The sequence below is a fragment of the Lates calcarifer genome, linkage group LG19 (genome assembly GCF_001640805.2).
Source record: "Lates calcarifer isolate ASB-BC8 linkage group LG19, TLL_Latcal_v3, whole genome shotgun sequence".
NCBI lineage: Eukaryota > Metazoa > Chordata > Actinopteri > Centropomidae > Lates > Lates calcarifer.
The window spans coordinates 2997524-3022152 of NC_066851.1; the positions used below are offsets into that span (position 1 = coordinate 2997524).

General features: G+C 38.0%; 1 protein-coding gene across 1 annotated transcript in view; it reads right to left on the reverse strand.

The window, feature by feature from the left end:
• Positions 1-24629, reverse strand: part of nrxn3a (neurexin 3a) — a 226617-nt gene that overhangs the window by 192909 nt on the left and 9079 nt on the right. Inside the window, 1 exon segment of the mRNA XM_051078263.1 lies at positions 21790-21810. Within this exon segment, the coding sequence (XP_050934220.1) occupies positions 21790-21810 (21 nt within the window).

The following is a 24629-nucleotide window of genomic DNA, read 5'->3' on the forward strand; positions in this document are numbered from 1 at the left end:
GGGTAAAAGCGATCACACGATCATTGGAAGTCAGCCATGTGGAACTATGTGAAAGCTGAAAAGATGGGGAAGGCACACTCTGACTGTCAAGTATTGAGCAAAGAAAATGTATGCAGACCTTATTTTGGTGCATTGGCAGTGAATGAGGCAGATTTCACTCTCTGCTGACCACACCCTCAGTGGATATTAACGATAGCTGAAAGGCATCAGCAAATGTTTCTTCTTCACTCCCACTGACAAGTCAAGACACTTCAAGAATTGATTCAACCCATCATTCCTTTACTGATACAATCATCATCTCCTGAATAACATATTCATAGATCTCTCTCCAGACAGTTCCAGCAGTCATATTTAAAAAATATAAAATAAAAAATCAGTCTGTTATGAACGGGTGAATACACCAGGGCACATTTTGTGCAGCACTAATCAAACTGGGGGAGTGTAATGTAATTCCACACTCCTTATCCAACGAGCCTCCTGGCAGACACATAATAGATGCAGAGCAAATATGTGGATCAACTAAGGAACGATAATGAATCCATTTCTTTGAGCAAATCAAAGCTTTTCCAAGTAGAGCTGTTATAGCCAGCATATAAACAAGAACACATGTGAATCCATGCCCTGGGGTTGGTTGATATACTGCACAGAAGACATAGGGAGGTGGTCAGGGTGGAGATGAAGTTCAGGAAAAGATAGTGGTTTTGGTTGATTAAAAAAAACATACCATCTCATGCTTCAAGCACTGTTGACTTAACAGCCCGGTTATCTTTTGGGGACAGGACCAAGTTAAGTCTGAGGTCCAGGTGAAGAAAGCAAAAGGCTTCATAAGCAAATTATAAATCAGTAGCAAGTCTTTCAGGCCTGAGAATGGTAACCACAACATCAGGATCAATACATTGGGGAGCATGAGTGTCTCTACAAAAGTTGACAATATTTGTCAATATCCCTGTCCAAACCAAAGTGCTGGTCCACTGTCATCCCTAGCCCCAAACAAAATCTATCAATAAATAAACTATTTCAAATACAGTAATAAAGATAACAGATTGTCAGATTGTCAGTGGAACCTTTAACCTAAAGCTTCAAACACATCTATTGCAGATGGTCTATACAGACCTCTTCAAGCACATCACAACATGTCAAGCGTAAAAATGTATAAATTCAGTGAGAAGACATACAACAGTAGCTTCGACTGTTGCCCAGTGGGCTCTTTACGTCTTTATGGCTGCTTGCTAAACACTCATAAAAGTTTAATTCTTTCAAATGCGGCCAACTTGACCAAGATTTGGTGCTGTGTAGTCCTCGCTGAAGGCCATTAAAAGCCCATTAAAATCACTGACCACCAATGATGAGGATGACTAGTGCTGGAACTTTGGCGATGAAAGACTCTCAGTCTCACAAATACATCTAATTCACCAAAGGTTGATGTGCTACATTCTGACAAGATACTCCAATACATTTCTTTTCCAGAACGTGACTAAGTATATTTACTGTCCTACATTTAAGTATAGTTTTGAGGTACTTAAAATACTAATACTAAATACTCATTATGATTTTACATTAAAAACATATGATTATTAACTTAAAAAATACAATACAAAACCCCTTACAAAAAAAGCTGTATTTACTTGGGGCTCACTGTCCAACCCTGTCTCCTAGAAATTGCATTTATGTATTATTAAATTGTTTTTCTAATAAAATTGTGCTGTCAAATGAAATTGCTGCCAGGACAATGTTCATAGGCGATGTTTTATGTATCTATTTATTTGAGTGAACAGAGCACTACATTTATGTACCAAACCAGCATCATAGGTGGTCTGGGTGGATTTGGTTAGGGTTGAGAGTAAGAGTACAAAGAGCAGGACTTAAACACCAGAGACTAGAGCTCTCATCCAGGCAATAAAAGCACTTTGGTTTAAATTAGGGGATTGTGGTCTCAGTTAAATGTTAATAATGGCACAGTCTTTTATCTATTACAGCAGATCTTGATGTTTCCATCAATCTTAACCAAGGATTGTTAATGCCCAAACAAAATTATTAAAAAGTTACTACAGTCACTACAGGCTGTTACTGTATAAGACTGGATATTTTTAGTAAAAATAAAAAAAAAACAAGTTGTACAGTTGAACATTTAGAGCATAGTTAAGAATGTATAGTTTAATTTAAATAATTTTTGAAATCTGAGAAAATGATAAATGACAACAAAAATTATGTATCAGAACTTTGCTTTAACTACTTTAAAAACAGCAGCAGTCAATTTTCTGTTTGCAGATAATACTAATTATGAGTCCATTTGATCACTCTTATGTTTACAAGCCATTTGTCATCACTGGTAAGAAGAACAGAATGTTTCAAATGCCTTAAAATTGCCTTCATGCTTGCATAAGGTGTACTGGAGGTTGCAGTTCATGGCTGCTCATACGTACGTTGAAAAGACTGAAAAATCCATAACCAAACCAACCAGAAAATGGAATTTCTGCTTGAAACTGATAATGGTAAAAAAAAAAAAAAGAAAAAAAGATAGTGATTAATTTGATCAAATAATTGTCTCAGCTTTAAGAGTGGCACTAGTTTCTAAGGCATATGTAGTTGTGTGCAAAAGTTTTGGCACGTCAGGGCAAATTACATAACAGCACTTTACTGCCTACCTGTGGCGTCAGCACACTATTGTCTCTACAAGCAAGGTTGACTACCAGAGACTATCAAAGCCTGAGGATAGTAGCATTTTTTTTGTCTCCTTAAGACCTAAAGTTCTCCACTATTCTTCAAAACTACAGTCCAGATGATGAGCCAGGAAAGGTTCACAATATTGAGGCAGGAAAATACAGGATTCTGCATTGTCACAGTAGTGTTTCATTAACAGTTAACTGTAAATATTTTGAAGATTAATTGTGAAGTGATTTTTATATATTTTTATATTTTCTATACTGCAAATTTGATATGATTATTGTCAGTTCAAAGGAATAATCCTAATACTTCTTCAGCCAGGAAGGAGTGCAGAAAGGTGAGGATTTCCAGGCAGAGTGCAGCACTGCACACCACTGCTCTGAGGACAGGCTTAATAACAGAAACACCTGTCTATACAGTGCTACCCAGTCAGTCAGACAGTACCACAAACTATATCCTCATCCTTATCCTACATACATCCCAAAATGTCACACAGCTGCAACATTGAATATTCTAACCTTCATGAGGGTTGAACTTATTGCAGGACTGTTATACACTGCATTCATTTTAGCTAGGTGTTCCTAATAACTTGGCAACTGAGTGCATATTTGATAAAATTATTTTGATGAAAACCACCAAGAGTAAGGAGTGAAATTAGCAGTTTTCAAGTCTGACTGTGATGTCCGTCAAACACTGTAACGGGAGAATGAGAGATGGAGAGAAACAGATTGCGAAGAAAAGCAAGTGTAACATAATTAACAGGGTATAAAGGTAGACTGAGAGATGAAGGGATAAGGGAGAAGGAGGGAGAAAGGGAGAAAGGGTGAGCAAGAGAGAGAAAGAGAAAGAGAAAGAGAGAGAGAGAGAGAGAGAGAGAGAGAGAGAGAGAGAGAGAGAGAGAGAGAGAGAGCTGCAGCCCAAAGAGGGAAAGATGAATGATGGAGTCTAAATGAAATGTCATTCCAAGTAATGGGAAAAAGTCTCTGCCAGAAAGCAGGTCACATAAATTGCAAAAGATATACTTAAGCGGTGTTGCCTGGAGCACAGTGCGCTTGACAAAACTGTTAACATTAACTTTTCCAAAATCAAAAGGGAGGCAGGGCAGAAAGGGAGGAAAGGTCGGAAAAGAAAAATGCATTGCTGTTTTGTCTGCGCAGCCTGGCTGCAGTAACTGGGATGGTATCAGCACTGGCAAATAGAACGCTTATGGCTGAGGTGCATGCACACACACACACACACACACACACACAATAAAATAAAGGAAGCATCAATGCAATCAGACACCTTTGCAAATAAGTGCTACTCTCTTTCTCTCTCAGTCATATCATATGTCATCTATTTGTACATAAAGCTCTGCAGCAGTAAAGCATGAGCCAAATTGAGTCTGGCAGCTGTGCATTCTTTCTTGGAGCTTTGTTTTTCCTTTTAATGACTATCTCAATAGTTTGTTGACTGCAATAGTCACGTCGGCCATGAGTAAAAAATACAGCCTCTAAACCAGCCTTATAGTGCAGGCTTTCCCTTTGAAATACACACATTGCCCCTGGCAAAAATCAATAGGAGGAGGATAAAATGCACTTCCATTTAATTAAGATAACCAGCACATTCCCGCTCATAATCTCTCTCTTTCCTCCTCCATTATTCTTTCCCTCCATCTTTCTCTCTGTGCCGCTACCCATGTCATTCCCCTCTGGGGGGGTGAGAAATGTTGTCAGTAGGAATCTGGATTTAATCGTTTCATAGATCGACGCCATGTTTTTCTTCCCCTGAAGCATGTTCTCACTCCCCCACCCCCATAACCTCCTCTTTGAAATGTCGTCTAGGGACTGTTCTGCAGCCGAAATGTGTTTGCTGTGGGGCAATTGGACTATTGGGGTTGACATCCTCAGTTGAATGGGTTACAATTCTTTGTATGGGTCTGTGTGACAATGCAGAACAGCTTTGGCTTCTTAAGACCAAAGATCCGCATAAGAAAAACTCACACTTGCTGATTTTTATCCACCACTGCTAATGGTTTGAAAACACACATTTTGTTGAATACAACCAACAGCCAACACACAGGTTTGACTCCATTTTTGGGAGCTTAAGTTGGGCTAAAATACTTGGTTAAAAATAGTGTAAATTATTGTTGGATAAGCTGAGGTTGAAATCATCTCTGTGTGCAAAAATAGGATTACAGTGTCTACAGGTTCCAGTGTAATTATCAAACAACATATATTTCTGTGGTAATAAGGTCCTACATTGTTTGAATGTGATCAGGTTGGTTTTAGTTTGTGTTGAACAGCACAAGGACATAATACTAGTCCTATCCTGGGCACAGTCTTCCTCTCTCATCTCTGTTCCTTTTTCTTTCAGTCTCTTCATCTTGTCCCATATCTCTTCCCTCCCCAAAGCTGAGCGTTGACTGATTCAGTCTTTTAATTTTCATCTTAGGGAAGAAAGTAAACACAGAATCAACTGATATTCATATGCAAATGTTATTGGCCTCTGCTATGATAATCTTGCAATTGAATAAAAACACATTTCAACCTCTTACACAAAGTGACTTGAAAGAAAAGCATTTCAACGTATCAGTCTGACACTGGATGGTGGAATTAATGTCAACTAGATAGCTAGTGAATTCACTCAAGTGAAACTAACTAGCCAACATCATGATGGACAGCAGCTGTTTAACAGAGCACAACTGCACAGGTGCTATTAATCAGATGATGTCTGGGGATGACTGTATGTGAAACAGTGTAGAACAGTGACAGTAAAATACTGACACTGAAAATAAAATGTGCAAAACAAAACCTAAACTGAGAAACACTGGCAAAAATTACACTCTTACAATCTTATTTTATTTTGATATTTTTTGCATTATGTATTTTTTTCATGACATTTGATTGTGAAAATCTATATTATTTTGATAAACAATAAATAATTTCCCATCATATCAGTCTTAAAGTCTACACATAACATTGTAAAATGTTTATCTTAATACAGTTTATCCATTTTAAAAATAAGTGACAATAATATTATTCCAAACATATGTGTCTATTCATTTTACATTTTTCCCTCAGGAGAAGAGTTGCAAATAAATTGGACAAATAATTCTTGGCTTTAGGTCGTTTTTCTCGAGAATGTCTGAGAAAAATAGTTGAGCTCTGTTTTCCTAATGACTAGTAAAACAGCACTTGCTGAACACCTAATGCTAGCATTAACTATAGAACACTTATTATGTCTGTTAGAAATGTCTGAACCATTTCCAGCCATTAAAAATGAAAAAAAAAAATCTAATTTCATAATTAGAAAAAAAAATCATGTTCATGACATTAGTCTTATGGTTTTCTAATGAAAAGGGTATGTGCGATGATCATATTCCTTGAAATGTAAACACACAACTGAGTGAAGTCCCGTGATATAAACAGACTTTAAAAAACACTGTGGTTCCAGAGCAGCCTGGCACAGAGATGCCTTTCTCAGCAGAATTAGTCCTGTCTAATTTCTCAAACAAGGTTTCCCTTGTAAGAACATCGTCCCAGAGATACTCAGAAACTCTGTCCCGGTGCCCTGCTTACTTCAGGACACATACTGATGAAGCCTTCCTATCTCTCTATGAACTGCTGGCTTAAAAATTTAATGGTGAGAGAGTTTCAGGTTGACATGCAAAGTGGACAGTCAATGTATGTCAACATACTGTACCATAGGGAAGCTTCGTTAAATAGGGGGTGATGGCTTTATTTCTCAGGGTTTCAAGTTCATTGATTGCACAACAAAAGTACAGTAATTGTGAAGGTTTAGAATGATCTAGTCTACTGTCTTTTTTAATATTAATTTAATATGTATTTGGATAAAATGGGGTATTTGTATATCCAATATCCATACAATTTTGATTTTCTTAAGAGAAAACAATTTTAACTGTATTTTAAACAATTTTATATGTTCTTTAAATTCATTTATTTATTTGCAAGGCAAGACATAACACAGAAGATTTAACAGATAGATAGGGCAAAACAAACCCAAAGGTAAGGGTAAATCTCCCAAAGGTAAACGGTGAGTGTATTGGATTGCGTGAATGTAACGGATTTATTAAGTCGGAAAATGCATGTGAGGAGATTCAAACTGCCAACAATCTAGACTCTACACTTTAAACATCTCTTTCAGACAAATTCCAACTGAACCTTTACGTGCAAAACAGGGTGTATAAGAAAAATGATCATTTTTAAGTAAACAGAGGAAAACAGCTGGCACATATTTTGGTGGACAACAGTTACACTCTTATGTTGCAATCGTCATATCCAGTAAATGCACAACAGCTTTGAGACAACACTACCCTGTCAAAATTAGTGAATATGCTGTATACATAGTGTTCTACATATAAGTGCACTAAATGTAGACCACATTGTATTTACATTCTGCCTAGTACCAGTTGGTTTCAGTCTTTCACTTCTCTCCTTACTTTCCATACTCACATTTAAAGTATTTTAATACTGCAGAATACTAAATAAAGCTTAATATAGAAATAGAGCTAGTGCTTTCACTACCTAATCTCTAACATTGTCACTGGGCAGCCAACATCAGAACTCTAGGTACAAAATAACAGAATAACAGAGCAAAATAACTCACAAAATGGTTGGAAACAGAAAGGTCTCTCTCAGTTCTCTTACAATCTAATTTACCTAAGCAAACAGTTTAATAATCTGCTGTCCCTCTGCTAATTATAAAAATTGCAATAGTAAATACTGCAACTTTCATTGCAGTAGTCATTTTTTGTGTGCTTTGTGTGCTCTGTAACAAGTTAGACAGACAGCCCTGACATACAATCACTTTAAAAAGTTGTGGTTGTTGTTATATTAGAAGACAAGTGCCTATGGTAACTCAACCAAACCACATCGAGCTCTATTAATACAACCTCAGATCTGGAATATGTTATGTATATGTTTATCTCATAGAGCTGTGCAGCTCATGTGTTAATAAACATATAACCTATCCATCCATTATCTATACCGCTTATCCTTTTGAGAGTTGTGGGGGGCTAGAGCCAATCCCAGCTGACACTGGGCGGGAGGCAATGTATACCCTCGACAGGTCACCAGTCTATCACAGAGTCGACACATAGAGACAAACAACCATTCTCACTCACAGTAACATCTACAGGGCAATTTAAAGGCACCTATTAACCTGACCTGCATGTCTTTAGATTGGCGGAGGAAGCGGGAGTAGCCGGAGGCAACCCACACACACACATGCCAAAAACCTTCTTGGTGTGACAGTAGTAACCACTGCACCAGTGTGCTGCATTTGGTCTCTAACAATGCCTGAGAAAAATATATGTCTCTTTAGCTGCTAGATGTTTGGATGTCTTCAGTAGGTAGACCCTTCATTGATCATAATGATTATAGGACCTTTAAAGATTTGAGTACCATTTGGTAAATCTGACACATAGGATGTTAATCAGACTCAAGATCCTAACATCTAAAGATCCTGCACAGAAAAGGAAGTGGCTCCTTCTAAATTTCATACATCAGTGGGAAATAATATATTTTAAAATCTTTATTTTCTTAGATGTTGAGCTCTGGGCAGTTTCTGAAACAGTCAAAAGAATCCTTATCGTCCCTATTAGAATACTAAAAATTGATTGGCATGTCAAATTTTTGCACTACTTCGTAAACTATATTAAACTTAACCTAAAACATTAATGATTGCAACAACATACATCACACTTCAATTAAGGGTCACTGTCCACATGCTTTCCATAATTGATTCCCTGTGACAACACCAGACTAATTTACTAGATATGAACATTAGACATGATATAAACACATGTGACACTGCCTGTAGTGATTCACTGCCTCCCTAGAGTATGAATAGGCTATCCCCATCTATTAATAAACACAGCTTTTTTCTGTGAACAGGGTTACAGAGATGTCCTATTTTTGCCACATTTAACTTCAGTTAAAGTGGAGTGTGTAACTGACTTCAGCCAGCATGCATTAAAAGCCATGCTGTCAGTGTCCCTTAAAGAGGATATTTTCAGACAGTATAGCGGTTTTGGTGCCTGTGAGGTCACCATTTGTTGGTCAAAATTTGATGGATCAAGTTGCACAGTCAAAACATCACTGCACTTGAAATTCATGAGCTCATCATCTCAGCTATAGAGAACAAACTTGTGTAGCACATTCACAGCGAATGTCTGATCCTCAGGACCACCACTGAAGGTTTGTGAGAGACTAATTTTGCAATTCATGGAAACTAAGTACAACTCTAAATAGATTGTAAATGTAAATCCTAGCAGAAATTGAACTTACACCAAGGTAGTGGAAATAACTGAGAGTAATCTCTGCGTTTGAATTCTAATGTTTTGTATTAATCAGGCATGGGACGATATGAAAATTTCATGTCACAATTATTCTGGCCAAAATAATTGCGATAATTTTTCGATAATTTCAGATACATGTTCAGATACATGCCAAAAGAAACTGAACCCCTTTGCATTCTATATATGCTAAGCTTGTGTGCAAGGTTTTGAAAATTCATTGAGCCTGGTCAAACTATATTTTAATCATATATTTTATTTCTTTTTTGTTCTGGGTATATTTAATAAACTGAGACTAAATTCCTGAATAAAGCTAAATTGCTGATTCAACTTTCTTCATTTTAGATTTAGATTTGAAGATTAATTCATTGTATTTCTGTGGTCACAAAAAGTACACTACATACTATACACACAAGTGTTAGGTCTTCATGTAAGTTAGCTCCCTCATGTGTCCATTTTGTAATCTGGATAGAAGACATTTTAATATCAGGTAGAAAAGACTATCGATGGCTTTGAGGATAAAGGAAATGTCTGCACTGCAAACTGTCCTGTAAAGAAGCTCTTTAAATGGAATGACAAATTAACATTTTAACTTTAGGGGAGACAAGAGTGTGAGATTCAGAGTCTCCTGTTATGTTCTGCATGTGTAACTTTGTGGTTTGGATGAGATGGAATGGACCTTGCTATAGAAGCAGCTCAGGCCCACGGGGTAGCACATGTGGACAGCAGGGCAGTCCAGAAACTCACACATGCACATACACAGAACATTTACAAAGGGATGTTAAATTAGATGCACACAGAACACACATACATTCACATGCTAGAGCTGTGTGATTTCCTTCTGAAAGTTCATTGCTTTGATCATAAATCTGTTTACAGTCACACTGTGGGAACTTGAGTTTCTTTTGGGGACAAAAGACAAGCCCCATAACCTAAACTATTATATTTTCGGGTGAAGCCTTGAGTAAGTCTGCAGGAAATTAATGTGAGTCAATGTAATGTCCTCCGAAAAAATTGAAACACAATGATGACCTTGTGAGTGAGGACATTAGGGGACAGAAATGGGTGCCTCCCATTTCTCGTGATCATCTTTGAGGTATTTTCACACCTTGGATGGAGTCCAGCTTTTGTAAATTCAATTGGTTGGACATGATTTGGAAAGGCCCACACATATCTTGATAAGGTCTCACAGCTGACAATGCATATCAGAGCAAAAACCAAGTCAAAGAAACTGCCTGCAGAGATCAGAGACAGGACTTAGTTGAGGCACAGATCTGGGAAAAGCTATCAAAAAAAGTTTGGAACAGCCCAGACTCTTCCTAGAGCTGGCCGCCTGGCCAAGCTGAGCAATCTGGTGAGACAGCCTTGATAACAGAAGTGACCAAGATCCTGACGGTCAGTCTGTCTGAGTTCCAGAAATTCTGTGCAGAAATGGGAAAAACTTCCAGAAGGACAACCATCACTGTGTGCATTTAATGTATCCATTACATAGTGCCCACAATGTTAGTAGAGTCAGTACCTCAGATCTTAGCTCAATGTAAATATGTCATCATATGCTCTACTTTGTATACATGATCAGTTGAAAAAAAGCTCAAATCAGACCACAGTTAACTATAGGAACCCTGATGTAATCCGCACAAATAGCTCTGTGCTAATATATATGTATGGAAACGCTCTACTACACAAATGCAGAAATCATCAGCTCAGCTTCAGCTCAAGAAGAGTATGTCGATACTTAGAGCTAGTATTTCTTACTAGCAGTAATGACAGTTTCAGATAGACATACTCAGGCAATGTGAGATAGAAGACATCTATTTTTGTGATGTGACTTATGAGGATTTCAATGGTGAGAAAGTATCTGAAGATAAAACCTAGATTTCTAACTTGCCATTAAGTCAAGAGTGATGCTGGAATTTAACTGGGATGAAGTCCTGTTTTATGGCAAATGAAAATCTGAAATGTAAATCAGGGTGTCATTTGTAAAAAAAAAATAAAAGTGTTCATGAAAACTATGAATAATAGTTAAATAAAGAGCAAATAAAATAAAAGTAATGTGTCTAATATGCAGTCTTAAAGTAGCACACAGTAAAGAATGTGACAAGGACCTATGAAGAGGCATAGTCAGAGGTGAGCAACAAGCCACTGATGACACTAGTCCCAGCTGAATGGAGTAGCTTAAAAACAGATGAGAGGAGAGGATCAAACAGAACATCTGAGCCAATGCAGGTACATCTACTGAAAGATTTTCTGAGGAGCAGTACTGCACTATGGCCTTTGTATTTACAATTTTGAATGAAATGTAGATTAAATCAGCTGAAAACAATGGGGCCATCGGAATATAACACAACACAGTTCTTCTAATGTTCATTGCCTCAAACTCTCAGTGCTGTATGCAGAGGACAGTGATGATACAAATTATAATGACAAAAGTCCTGCAGAGATAATCATACGTGGTGTTTACACAGCCAGGTTAAACTGTGGATCAATTACATCTGCATTCTGTCCTCTCACTTACTGACTTTATCAAGCTGTCAGCCAAAAGCTAAATGCAAAATGAAGCAAATGTCTCGTGATGTGATAGAGAAGGCATGGATGGACTGGAAAAACTTGAATATCATTAATTATATACAAACACACACATGGATGCACACAAGCACACATACGTGACAGGGGGGAAAAACATTGCACACACAGTGTCTCTGTCTTTTGATCCAGTTCTCATATGATAAAGGAAAATTTGAATTAGTATACGTTAGTGACAGTTTCACAAACAGAAAAGAGGAAAAACAAATCTGACACATTTGAACTAACTTTGATTTTGATTGTGGTTGCATTGCCAGGAAACACCTAGATAAATAGCAATGGGTTTGCAAGGCTCAGTGTGGAGTTTTATAACCCTGACAAGTTTTAAAACAGACGAAGAGAATTTTTACTGGTTGCTGTCATTCTCAAGAACAGAGAATAGAGATGTGCTCTGCTTCACAATATTATCAAAACTGTCTGTCTAGTGGAGATAATGTTATATTGTGCTTCCTCTCTCTCTCTCTCTCTCACACACACACACAGGATGTGTCTCTCCTGCTCTCTCTCCTTCCCTCACAGACACACAAACACAATGCACTCACACTCATCTCACTCTTACCTGTGACTTACACACATCTCTTTTCCCATACATTCCTCATTTCCTCTCCAGTATTTCTAACATAACAAACATTATATAGGTCCTCTATTTATTTTATTTTTCCTACCTACAGTTGATTTCTGCTTCCAGATTCCTGCAAATATGAATACAGGAAAAATACATATGTGTATCTCTCACTAAGAAGCTATGCATCTTTTTTTCTAATTTTTGTTAGTGGTTGCAGAAATGACCCTCACTCCAAGTTCTTTGGCTGAGGTTCAGTTGTTGCGGTCTTTACCTGCAGCTTAGTGCTGGTGTATTGACTTAGAATAGCAAAGACACAGATATCTCATTGGTGTCTGGTAAAACTGTGTGGTTACAGAATCCACAAATCTTAACCAATCAGGATAGTAGCCATGGTATAAATTGGCATAGCCAGCATTATATGACAACTTTGATGATGTTACAATTGCATGACTGATGATGAATAATCGGAGATATATCAGTAATAAGTGTTTGTATACAGTATGTCTGCATACATAACAAGAAGCATTGGTAGACCGAGATCAGTGTCTCCTCAAGGTTAGCAAGTGTACACACCTCTGTAAAGCAACCAAACATAAATAGCTGATTAGTATACTGTTGCCACAATTCATTACCCATTGAGTGAGTTCACTGTTGCTCCCCAGGAAACATTAATCCTTCCCTCCACACACTCATGCACACATTGCATACATATAGACACAGCACGCACACATACAGATATACACAATGGTACCGGTGGTCAAATCATAAACTCAAGTCAAGTGGCAAGTCATACTGTAATGAATACCTAGTGAATTGTCGCATTATGGTTTACCATCTGCAGCAGTCTCATGCTTAGAAAGCAGTGCTCTTTGGCCATAGTGCAAGCACTGTCAACTTTGTTCAAAAATTTGTAATTGTAAAAATTGTAAAAGAGAAGACTTCTACATTTCTGAAGCTTCACAGTCTATCTCTGGTCACCACAGCTGCAGTTCTCAGTTAATGTGACTGGCAGATCTAGGACCACTGCTTTGAGTTGACAACCAAAGCTTTCACAGAGTTTCTCTTACAGTTGTCAGCTTTTGTCTGGAATAGGCCAAAATGAAATGGTGCATAGTGGCTGTTTGAGAGTGGAATGTGAAGTTACCTGAAGGCAACTCCAGTTCTATCCGTTTAGATGATATGTGTATATTTCCATACTGACCCTCATCCTCATCCTGTTCACTGTGCCTACTTTACCAGTAGGTACAGGTAAGTAAGTAAGAACTTAAATGCATACAAACAACAAAAATATACCATAAATTCAAAAGAATCAAACGGTAAATGTCAGGAGATTACATTATAAATCGTGAGCTGTATTATGTAGTGTTAACATTGTTTCGTTTGACTATGACTGTTCTACAACCTCGACCGCATGTGTATTATTATAACTATGATTAGGAAGGCCCTCCAACCTTACAGAGGTACTTATTTAAAACCACACCATGAGCTTTTCCTAAAAATAACCTCATAGTTTTTGTGCCTAGACCAAACTAAACCATAACTATTTCATGGGCTTAACCATGTGTTCACTAATCACGATGACAAAGTTCCAGTGCATTGTGCATGTTTACTATTGTAACCGTGACAGCAATGGTCCGGTGCATCTGCCACTATAGCGGTACTATTTCAAGAGACGTTACTATGGGTTGTATCACAGGCGACTGACAGCTGACCTTTATGATCATTCAGGCTGGAGAGAGTGCACACTCTCTACGTAATAGATTTGATGTTTAAGTATGTTCAAGTCTGGGACTGGCGTGGCCCATGATTTTGCGTGCGTGGTACAGGTGAATTTGTTCCTGCTAGAGACTGCATGTTGCAGATGACATGTAGCAAAATTCAAAGGGACATTTTTGAAGGATGTGTCCTGTGGCTCTGGTGTGACCTCAATAAAGCCTGAATAAAATAACCCCTTTGATGTTTTCAGAATTGTTTCATCTTGGGATTGTAGACTATTAATTTTAACAGATAGCCTTTGTTATGGGTGTGCAGACATGGGCAAGAAATTTGAGGGTTTTTTTTTTTTTTTTTTTTTCCGTGGTGGTGGTGGTGGGGGGGTGGAATCATATACAAATACATTATTCGTATTCACATAGATAATATGCAATTTTGCAGTCATATTCGCCCCCCACACCATCCACCATACTCTCCTGACCTGTCTCCCAGCTGACAATTTACCACAATTTTCTTCTCAGTCATAACTCAGTAAAATCCTAACACTCATCATACATACCTTATTACAATCAGTGGAATTCACTCTTTTAAATATCTCTCAAGAATAGACATCCATAAATTACTTAAGAATTCATTTTAAAAAGGCACTCCTTAAACGTCATCAGATCTTGTTTCATAATAATCAGAAGCAGACTTTTTTTCATCAAGTTTTCACAAAATGAGAGAGCAGGATATGATAAAGTCTGACTGATATTCCACAAATTTTATTCTACCTCTTGACCTCACATTGCGGTCTAATATTTTGTGTGACTTAACAGAACAGGGAAACTGAAGTTAGGGCCCATTTCAAAAGGAGGTTGCTAATGGCTTTTCAAATTTTTGTCAATGGCCATCTCATTTTTAGACATATGTATAACCAGCTCTTTTTTTTTTTTATCTGAACCTCATCCCATTATATGCACAATGCATACAACATGTCCCCTAGACACCCCCATCCACCTACCACCCACTGACGCTGATGCTGGGATATCCCCGCCCTCCATGTCTGGCTCTCTTACCAGCATTCAGTCAAGCGCAAAAAACACAACTGTCCATGCAACATTTCCCCCCTTACTCTCCACAGCCGTCTTTCTCTCCAACCATGCAGCTAATACTGGCAGCTCAGTGGGGCTTCATCGCACATGTTCCTCTGCCAATCAAACAAATGAACATCTTTTTGTTCCATCAGCAATTACGTCCACTGAATGTAAACTCTATTATTGCATGACCTTATATGACAAAGACTCGATCGAAGCATGAAAGCGTGATAAGGGGTAAAAGTACTGAAAATGCAACTCACTAATGACAGCTTCACTTTTAATCTCTTTGGTGCAAGTGCATTCAGTGCATCCTGTAAACACCAAGTTGATTAGAAATTCAACTTGTAAACCGATTTGTACGAAACATCTGTGGTATGTTGAGAGATGGAAATTTAAACATCGACAACTGCTGAAGAAGATCATATGACCTGTACAACTGAATGCTCCAGAAACAACGAATGACTGATTATTTTGTCGTTTTGAGAACTTGTTGCACTCAAAATACTAATCCTATCAGAAACTAAGTAATCCCAGATTATTGAGATGGAGGATCAAATGTAGCAAATGTCAGAGACATCTGGATTAGAAAAATATGACAGGTCAGTGAACAGTCAGATGGGCTGGTGACCACACGTAAGGGTGTGCTTACCCAACATGCCTTTCATCGTGGAGGTATTGGGTGTTTCAATATAAAATAGTATTGTGTTTTTTAAAAAAAAAAAACAACAAACAAACAAAGAAACAGCAAACAAAAGCAGCCGTGGTGGCTGTGTCCTGCCTTCAAGTTCTCAATCCAGAAAGCCAGTGTAAGTAACATCCATGAGAATGAAAGATTACCAGATGCCAAAACACATCATTTTATCCTGCATCCTGATAATCACCAGGTGAGCAACAGAAATATGTTGTTCACACATTACAGTGACCTACCAGCAATGTGTATTTGTACAAGACATGGTCAAAAAGCTCTAAGACCATTCCTGTTGCGAATGAACGGAGCGTGATGGCGATTTTTATCCACAAGTTTTTTGGCTGCACTAACACAATCACCACCCTACTTCCTAGATATGGGTTCCTGCGACTTCTTCCTCCAGCTGCGTTCATCTGGGGGTCACCATTTTGATGCAGTGGGGGAGATGCAGCACGTATTCCAGATAGTGTTTGAGTGCAACAAATGGGAGCACTGTATCACTGCACAGTGACTATTAAGGGATGGTGCCAAATTTAAATCTGGCATGTTTTTTCTTCAGTCTCTGAGCTTTTTGATCGCATCTCATATTTAAACTAAAATGGTAGGTGAGCAACGTTGCATAAAGACAGTGAGCATGAACAGAGAATAAAGCTAATAAAAATGGGCAAGATGGGAAACTGTTAGTGATTTTAGAAAGCGAAGAGAGAGGTCAGGGGATGGCAAAAAAAAGAGGGAAAGAGGAAATTAGGGAGTAAATGAGGAGTGAAAGTGAAGCCGACAACAGAGACAGGAGGTAGAGGGGAGATTTACCAAGAATGTATTAAAAAGAGGGAAAAGATTCTAACAAGAAGTAGTATTTAAAAAACGAAAATGAGGAGAGAAGCACTCTGTTTGAGCCCATGACAGTAAAATATGACTGCTCAATGGCTGAGACACAGTTTTCTATTTTCCCCGTCTCTCTCTATCTGCCTCCCTGCCACCAGTGTGCTGACATGCAAATAGAGCCAGAATGGAGCCTCTTGTCTCCCTAACAGGAGACGACAGGGAGCCTGATGCCTAATAATGTCTACCATCTCGCTCAGGGATTAGACACAGCAAAAACCAGAGACAGGTGGTGAGGGAAGAGGAAACTCCAGGAGCTTATACAACCTTTGTTCTGTGAATGGGGGAAGCCATTACTGGTGTACACAGCAAACTGTAGCCAATCACAGCTTCTCAAGGCAAACACCCAAAGACATATTTCTGTATTGGAGCTGCTAACACTGTGTGTTTGTACAAACAGGACCTGTAATGTAAATATTGTACTGTTTGGTAATGTAATACATCTTGAGCCATTCAAATGTAAAGGCAGACAAGTCCATGTTGAGCTGCAATTCCTCATTTGTTTTGACTGGAGACTGACTCAAGTTTCAAGTCTGAAGAATTTTTTGTTTGTTTTTTGTCCTGTTTATCCACATAACAACACTTCACCTGTTGTTCCAGAAGAAAGCATTAAATTACCTACCTTTATCTATACAGTGCATTTAGACACTATCCTTTTCATTTTGTTATGTTGCAGCCTCACGCTAAAATAAATATATCTTTTTTTCCCTCATCAATCTACACTCAATACCACACAAGAAGAAAGCCGAAAACAGAATTTTTTTGGAAAGGTTTGCAAATGTGTCAAAAAGGAAAAAATGAATATCATATTAACATAAGTATTCAGATCCTTCAAGTGTCATAGCAAAGGGTCTGAATACTTATCAATGTGGTGGTTGGGGTGGACCAAAGTTTGTCTCTTCCATGGTAACAAAAGCACTTTGTCCTGCAAGATTAGATATTTTAGCAGGAAACCGATATGTTACCTCTAAACATTTTACTGATAAATAAAATTTACATATGCTAATTATAATAGTCTGTTATATATATATATATATATATACACACACGTTTTTTTCACACCACAACAAACAGGTTAAATGTGAACTTGGCCTTAGTTAATGGAGAGTTTAAAACAATACTTGTTAGTTCTTTTGGCAGAAGAAGCCTTGTGCTGTCACTACATTACATCAGCCAGTTGTGAGAATTAATTATACTTTACTTAAAAAAGCCTCTCCAGGCTTGTTCTTGTGAAAACTGATCCTCAGTGACCATCATAAAACTGTCTCACAGCGTCTCCACATACACTCTATAGCCTTCTAACAAATTACAAAACGCATACACAGTGAGAAAACACAAAGTGACAAATCCTTTTTTCCTTCTCCTTCAAATAAGGTTAACTTAATTACTTGCTTAATCCAAGCACTCTTGGTGAGAAACCATTACAGACGAGACACTGAACACAGACAAGTAAACACATTAGAGCATCAAACACATTACACTGCACTCTCAAACACTCACAGAGCAAGCGTCGCTTTTCATAGAGACGAAAAAGGAAAGATTTCGAAAAAGCTGTACCTTTGCTTTTAGCTAGAAGAGCAGAGGAGGCGGAGACAGAACATAGGATCCACAGCCAAGAGAGCCCAGACAGGGAGGAAGAAGAAGAGGAAATGTGAGTTCAAATTCTAGCTGACACCAAACATATTAATGTATTATGAATACATGTCATGAGGATAAATCAATATATCAATGTACAGCAGCAACTGTAATGCAATTGTACATCACAAAACACTTTATACATGCAACCACATCATGTATTAAATGACGTCTGAACGTCACAACAACACTGCCCTACAAAGGCAAAGAGCAGTAACAGAAATACAGAAATAGTGGAGTTCTGAGAAAAACATAGATTAAAGTTCAAGGCTGATCAGGTAAACAGTTTAAGGCATACATTAATGTAAATGTTTTTTTTGTTTTTTGCATTAATTGACAAACACAATGTGCTCAAGCTTATATTACAAAAACAAGTATAATCTGTTGCGTCTTCTTTGAACACAACCATGAAAGATGGAAAAATTAGTAAAGCATAAAAAGGAATGAACTCTTGGTTTTAATAACTGGTCAAACCTCATTTGGCAGCAGTAACCTCTAACAAGCACAGCCAGTCTCTGTGGATCAGACCTGCACAACGTTAAAGAGGAATTCTGGACCTATTCTTCCTGACAGAGCTGCCTCAGTTCAGACATATTCTCAGGGATGTCTGGTGTGAACGGCTCTCTGAGCTCATTCCATGGCATCTCTATGGGTTAAGCTCTCGACTCTGACTGGGCCACTCCAGATTTTTTTAGTTTGAAGTCATTCTGTAGTAGATTAACTTAGATGTTTAGGGTCATTGTCCTGCTGCATCATCCAGCTTCTTCTAAGGTACCTTGATAAACTTGGGAATTCATTTTCCTCTCAATGATGACCCAGAGGCAGCTAAGCAGGATTAAATGCATGATGCTTGCTGCACTGCACTTCACCGTTGGTATGTTGTTTCGATGTTGGTATGCAGTGCCTTTTACATCATATGCAGTGCTGCATGTTCTTCCCAAATAATTCAACCTTAGTTTCAGCAGCATTGTGAAGTGTCAAGGTGCTCTTTGACAAACTTCAGGCACTCAGTGATGTTTCTTTCTTTCTTTCTTTTTCTTTTTATTTAAGAGCAGCTATGGTTACAATAATAACCACCTGGGACAAGTGAAAACAAACAGTAGTCTCTTGTGTTAAAGCTTAACGTTATGTTGATGGGTCGAGTTCTGACTTAATTTAGAGACAACTGCAGCAGTACAGTACCTGAGTTGATGTACCTGTGTACTTTCCATAATAACTACAACCACATCTGTTGACGGATTTGTCACTTGATCATAAACATATGTAGTTTTTGTCTATTTGATGATTTGAGTATAGTATTTTTGCAAAGTGTGAGATTTCACAGCTATTGGGGCAATATTTCTAACTCAGAATTACAACATACAGGCTGACTTTTTTCCCCATTTGGCTCCTCATTCACGTTCAGTATGATATGACATGAATGTGATATTCATCACACTAAATAAAGTGACTCAATTACTTCAGTCAGAGACCAAGATGGCTGGCACTGCTGCTAAGTAAGGCTAGGCAAATTACCTGGTAGCAATACCATAAGCAGACCCTATGTATTCTCCATCAGAACTGAATAAATTACTATGATGCCAGTCCATCAAAATGTATATTTCTAAATTACAAAAAAACTTCTTACGGAAACTGCATTTTGACTTTGTAGGGCAGTATGACAGAATAACAGAATCACACTATCACAGTATATATGGAAACATTCTATTTAAAATGTATTCCACACCAACACAAAAACATGCAGTTCCAAACTAGAATCACAAACAAAACAAAGACATGATTGAGAAGAGGTAAAGACAGGCATACCTTGTTCTGCCATCATATGTGCAAGGCCTTGAGAGGATAAGAAAGGGATAAAAGAGGAGGGAAGAGAAAGAGTAAAAGCGAATACTTGAGAAAAGAGAACACTTAGATTCAATACTCTTTGGTATTGTGATGATACATATTTTTCCTCTCTGGAAAAACATGACATCAGAACACACTGAAAGGTGTCACAAAGTTTCCTGGGGTTGAGCAGGAAGCTTCCTCATAAGAAATAACAGCATGTTAGTGTAGGTAATACGGCTCAAACACACAATAACAGAGCCCACCTTCACTGACCTGCTGTACAGATTTAAACCTGCAAAAACCTGATTTCTAATGAGAACACTGACATACAGTGCATTCAGAAAGTATTCAGACAGTTTCACTTTTTTTCTCAAGCTCCGTCAGGTTGAATGGGGACAGTCTGTGAAAAGCCATTTTCAAGTCTCTCCAGAGATATATTTGATTGGGTTCAATGTAATGCTCTGGCTGGGCCACTCAAGGAGATTGACAGTGTTGTCCCTATGCCACTGCTGTGTCGTCATGATTGTGTGCTTAGGGTCATTGTCCTGTTGGAAGGTCAACCCTCAGGCCAGACTGAGCAGAGTCCTGAGTCCTGAGTCAATAAGGATGTCTCTTTCTCCATTCAGTTTTCCCTCAACCATGACCAGTCTCCTTGCCACTGATGGATGGAGGTGATGAGCAGTGCCTGGTTTCCTCCAGACATGACACTTGAGGCCAGTTCAACAGTTCAGTCTTGGTTTCATTAGATTTTCTGTCTGAGAGTTTAGGTGCTTTTTGGCAAACTTTAAGTGGGCTTTCATATGTCTTTCTGTCTGGCCACTCTGCTGGCTCTGCTGAGCTCTGCTGGCAGTTAATTTGACCTCATGGCTTGGTTTTTCCTCTAATATGCATTGTCAGCTGTGAGACCTTGCATAGACAGGTGTGGGCTTTTTCAATTCTTGCCCAATCAACTGAATTTCCCGATCAAGGTATAAAAACATCTCAAAGATGAAATAGGAGGCATCTGAGCTAAATTTCAAGTGTCATAAGAATGTCCATGTAGATTATTGAGGGAAAAATGTTTTTAGCATAAGACTTCAACATAACAAAATGTTAAAAAAAAAGTAAAAGGGTCTGAATACTTTCTGAATGCTATGTATCATCAACTCTCACTGATTTGGTGAGCGTGTTCATGAATAGTTGGCTATTACACATCCAGCAGTTATGGAGCAACATACTAGTACTTGTTCTAGTACCTATAATATCACACAAAACTTTTTTTTGCTTGGTTGAAGTGGAAACGTTGGTATACCCTGACATCAAGATGTTGAATCATTGTGCATTACTTTTAAAGTCATATTAAGTCACTTACCAGTGGTAGGGGTGTAATGTTATGTATTAGCACCTAGTAACAAGGGGGCATTGCTACAGTCCTTGTGGATGAGGATTTAGCCAGCACTACACAAATGCCAGGAAGGTAGGAAATCTATCTGGAAACTTCCAAATACCAACTTATCAAGCTGTTCTGTTAAGTACAGAAATAACATATCAATTTCTCATTTAAGGGCAAATGTACAGCATCTATGGCTTTTATTCACATTTTATATAAATACACATCTTCTCTCATTTCATCTTCCATATTTCTTTTTGCACACTGCTGTCCTTTCTTTTTGGCAGCTTTTAATACAGTGTGCTCATTGTGTTAGACCATAATGTAGCAGTGAATCTACCTTTAAGCTGGTTCATCAGCAGCCTCACATTGCATAATAACCGAGCCCATTGTATTATCCTTGCCTGTTTGGAAATCTGCAGCTATACAAATAATTGATAAGATTGTCATATATTTACATTTTACATTGTTTTCATTCAAACTCACCTGGCATATTAGTGATGACTTCTGGAAAAGAAGGAGACAGAAAACAAGCAAACAAAGCCAGCATTAGAAACACTCATATTACTTGCATGTTGACTGTCATGCAAATGATTATACTCTTCATAGTCCATACAGAGGGCGGGCAGAGGGCACAGCCATGTGTATGTCAGTTAAAATGCAGAGGGTTTTAGCAATTAGGAGTTAAAGTAGAAACATTTGGTTTCAAACCATCATTCTGTGACAGATGAAATTCAGAGAGAAATATCCAGTGTGACGAAAAAGGTATCTCTTTCTTACACAGACATGCACATTTTTAATCTGTTGCCTTCCAGTGCAGACACATTACCCTATTTGATCACTATGCACATGTGCTGTTGCTAAATTCTAAACACACACACACAAAGCCAACAAAAATCCAGAAAACCCTGAAAATAAAAGTAAGTAATGATAAAGTAATACAAATAAACTTAATCCTTTAAGTGACATTTGTTGAGAAAGGACTAACAGAACAAACCTACAGGTTTAAAGCTCTGCATTCCAGCCTATAGAGACTGCAAAGATGTGCAGCACAAGTGTTGAACAGATTAGGCAACATACTGATGATTTTGTTGTTCTTAGAGCCACTACAGGAGTTGCGCAAAAATGTACCATTGGTTGAAAAAATGGGGCAGCTAAGATTAAAATCCAGGATTCCCCTGGAGACAATGAATGTCCACAACAAAACTTTTTCAAATATGGTTGATACTTTTTGAGCTTTTATCATAGATTGAAGTCCAGTGGAAATTTTGACCTGATGACACCACTAGATGAAAGATCAGTGGTTAACAAGCTCTCTCAATGGCAAAAGCCATACACAACTGGTTACATTACCAATATCACCTTTGGGAAAAATGAAAACAATGGTACGATAATATCATACAGACACAGCTGGCAACCAGCCTTGCCAGAAAAACGTGAGAGGTAATGTGTAAGTTAAAGCTACGTAGAACTCCATTAAACAAATGATAACAGGGCCTTGAACACTGTAAAATGTGCAGATTTAATAATGATGAATCATTAACCAGTCAAACATGGTATAAATTTATGGGATATTGAGGCAGAATCAGACATGTGTGATGGGTGATTTATTGGAAATATATTCAATTTGAACACAAATATGGAGGATGACTCACAAACTGAAAGATTTACATCTGACATAAAATGTCATAGGTTAGTAGAAACAAAGGGTGCTGTTGTTGTTGCTTTAGTTACATAGTCTCTTCATAGTCTGTTTGTCTGTCTGTCCATGCAACTGCTTCCAGCTAGCAGCATGAAATTTTGCAGTTCTGCAATTTTCTTAATGGAGCTTTTCAAACAACACCACGTTTGCCTGGTTCAGTCAGGTTTCAGGTTGTTCCGTTATTTTTTCACATATACAGTCATATACGGTAATACTGTGACGCAGCTCAGTACGGTATAACTCCACTGTGCTATGAGGCAAGTTCAATATTCCCAGGACATCTTTTTGTTATCTGGCTTCAATGAGATTTACGCTGGCCATCCTGGATAACCTGCACCATGAAACTAGTTATCAACTTTATCAACTGGCTCAGCTGACTCTGAGTTTGTCAATCAGGCTATGAGCATGTGTCACATGAAAGAAGCAGAGTCATTAATTACAAGCAACATTTTCCATGAATAAAGCACTTGATATGGGAAGAAACACTGATACCTACAGGTAAATATAGTGATTATAGCGACGTTCCAAACGTAATATACTGAGTGAATATTTTTGCTCTTTTGTGTGATGATGGACAAACTATACTAAACAATGAATATGTGATGCAGATGAAAATGTGACAGTAACGTCTGTTTCTGCTGCCAAAGCAGAGAGAAGCTGAGAGAAGTACTTAATGTCTGATGAGGTCGATCTGACTGAAATGTTCATTTGTCATAATGGGAAATATTTAAGAGTGTGTGGATAATTCTTCTAATAAAAAGGCATCGGGGGGGTTAGTTTTTATCTCCAATTATCATAACAAAGTCACCTCATCTTTTTTTGGGTTGCAGTGATGTAAGAAAAAGTATCAATGCTGTCAGGAAATATGTAAGGATTAAGCCAACATAACTATTCTGGAACAGTCTGGACCAGCGAAATAATTCTGCTCTTCATTATTTGTCACTTCATTGTAAACTCTTTTTCCCTGTCAGGATCCTGTAAGAATGACTACCGTAATTTCCGGACTATTGAGCACACCTGAATATAAGCCGCACCCACAAAATTTAAAAAGAGAAAAAAAAAGTACATATATACAGGCCGCACTTGTCTATAAGCCGCAGGTGTCTAAATGTTTTTGCGGCATGAAGCTTGTTAGGCCCGTAAAAATCTATAAATTAGCTGCATCATTGTTTAAGATGCAAGTTTCAAAGTGTGTGAAAAAAGTAGCAGCTTATAGTCCGGTAAATTACGGTACTTCATTTTTCAGGTTTTGATCTGATCCTCTGTGGTTAACCCACTCCAGATCAGGTATGCAGCAACCACAGTAAAAAAAAAAAAAAAATAACCACAGTTGTAACCTTGAAATCCCAGGGTTAAACCCATTACATACATATTTTAAACCCTGTAGCTTACGTAGATTCACATTCACAGAACACATTTTATGTACACTGGCCAAATTTGTTCCATTTCCCTGCCTCCAGACATGACTATCTCACCAGTCCAACTACATCACTAAAGTGAAAATCACTTATCCCTTATTACCAACGGTGATTCATGAGTCTGTGAATTAAATCTAATTATATCAGTTATATTGCTTCTATTTATGTGATCTAATTTAATTCTAAATTTATTTAGTTAGCCGCAG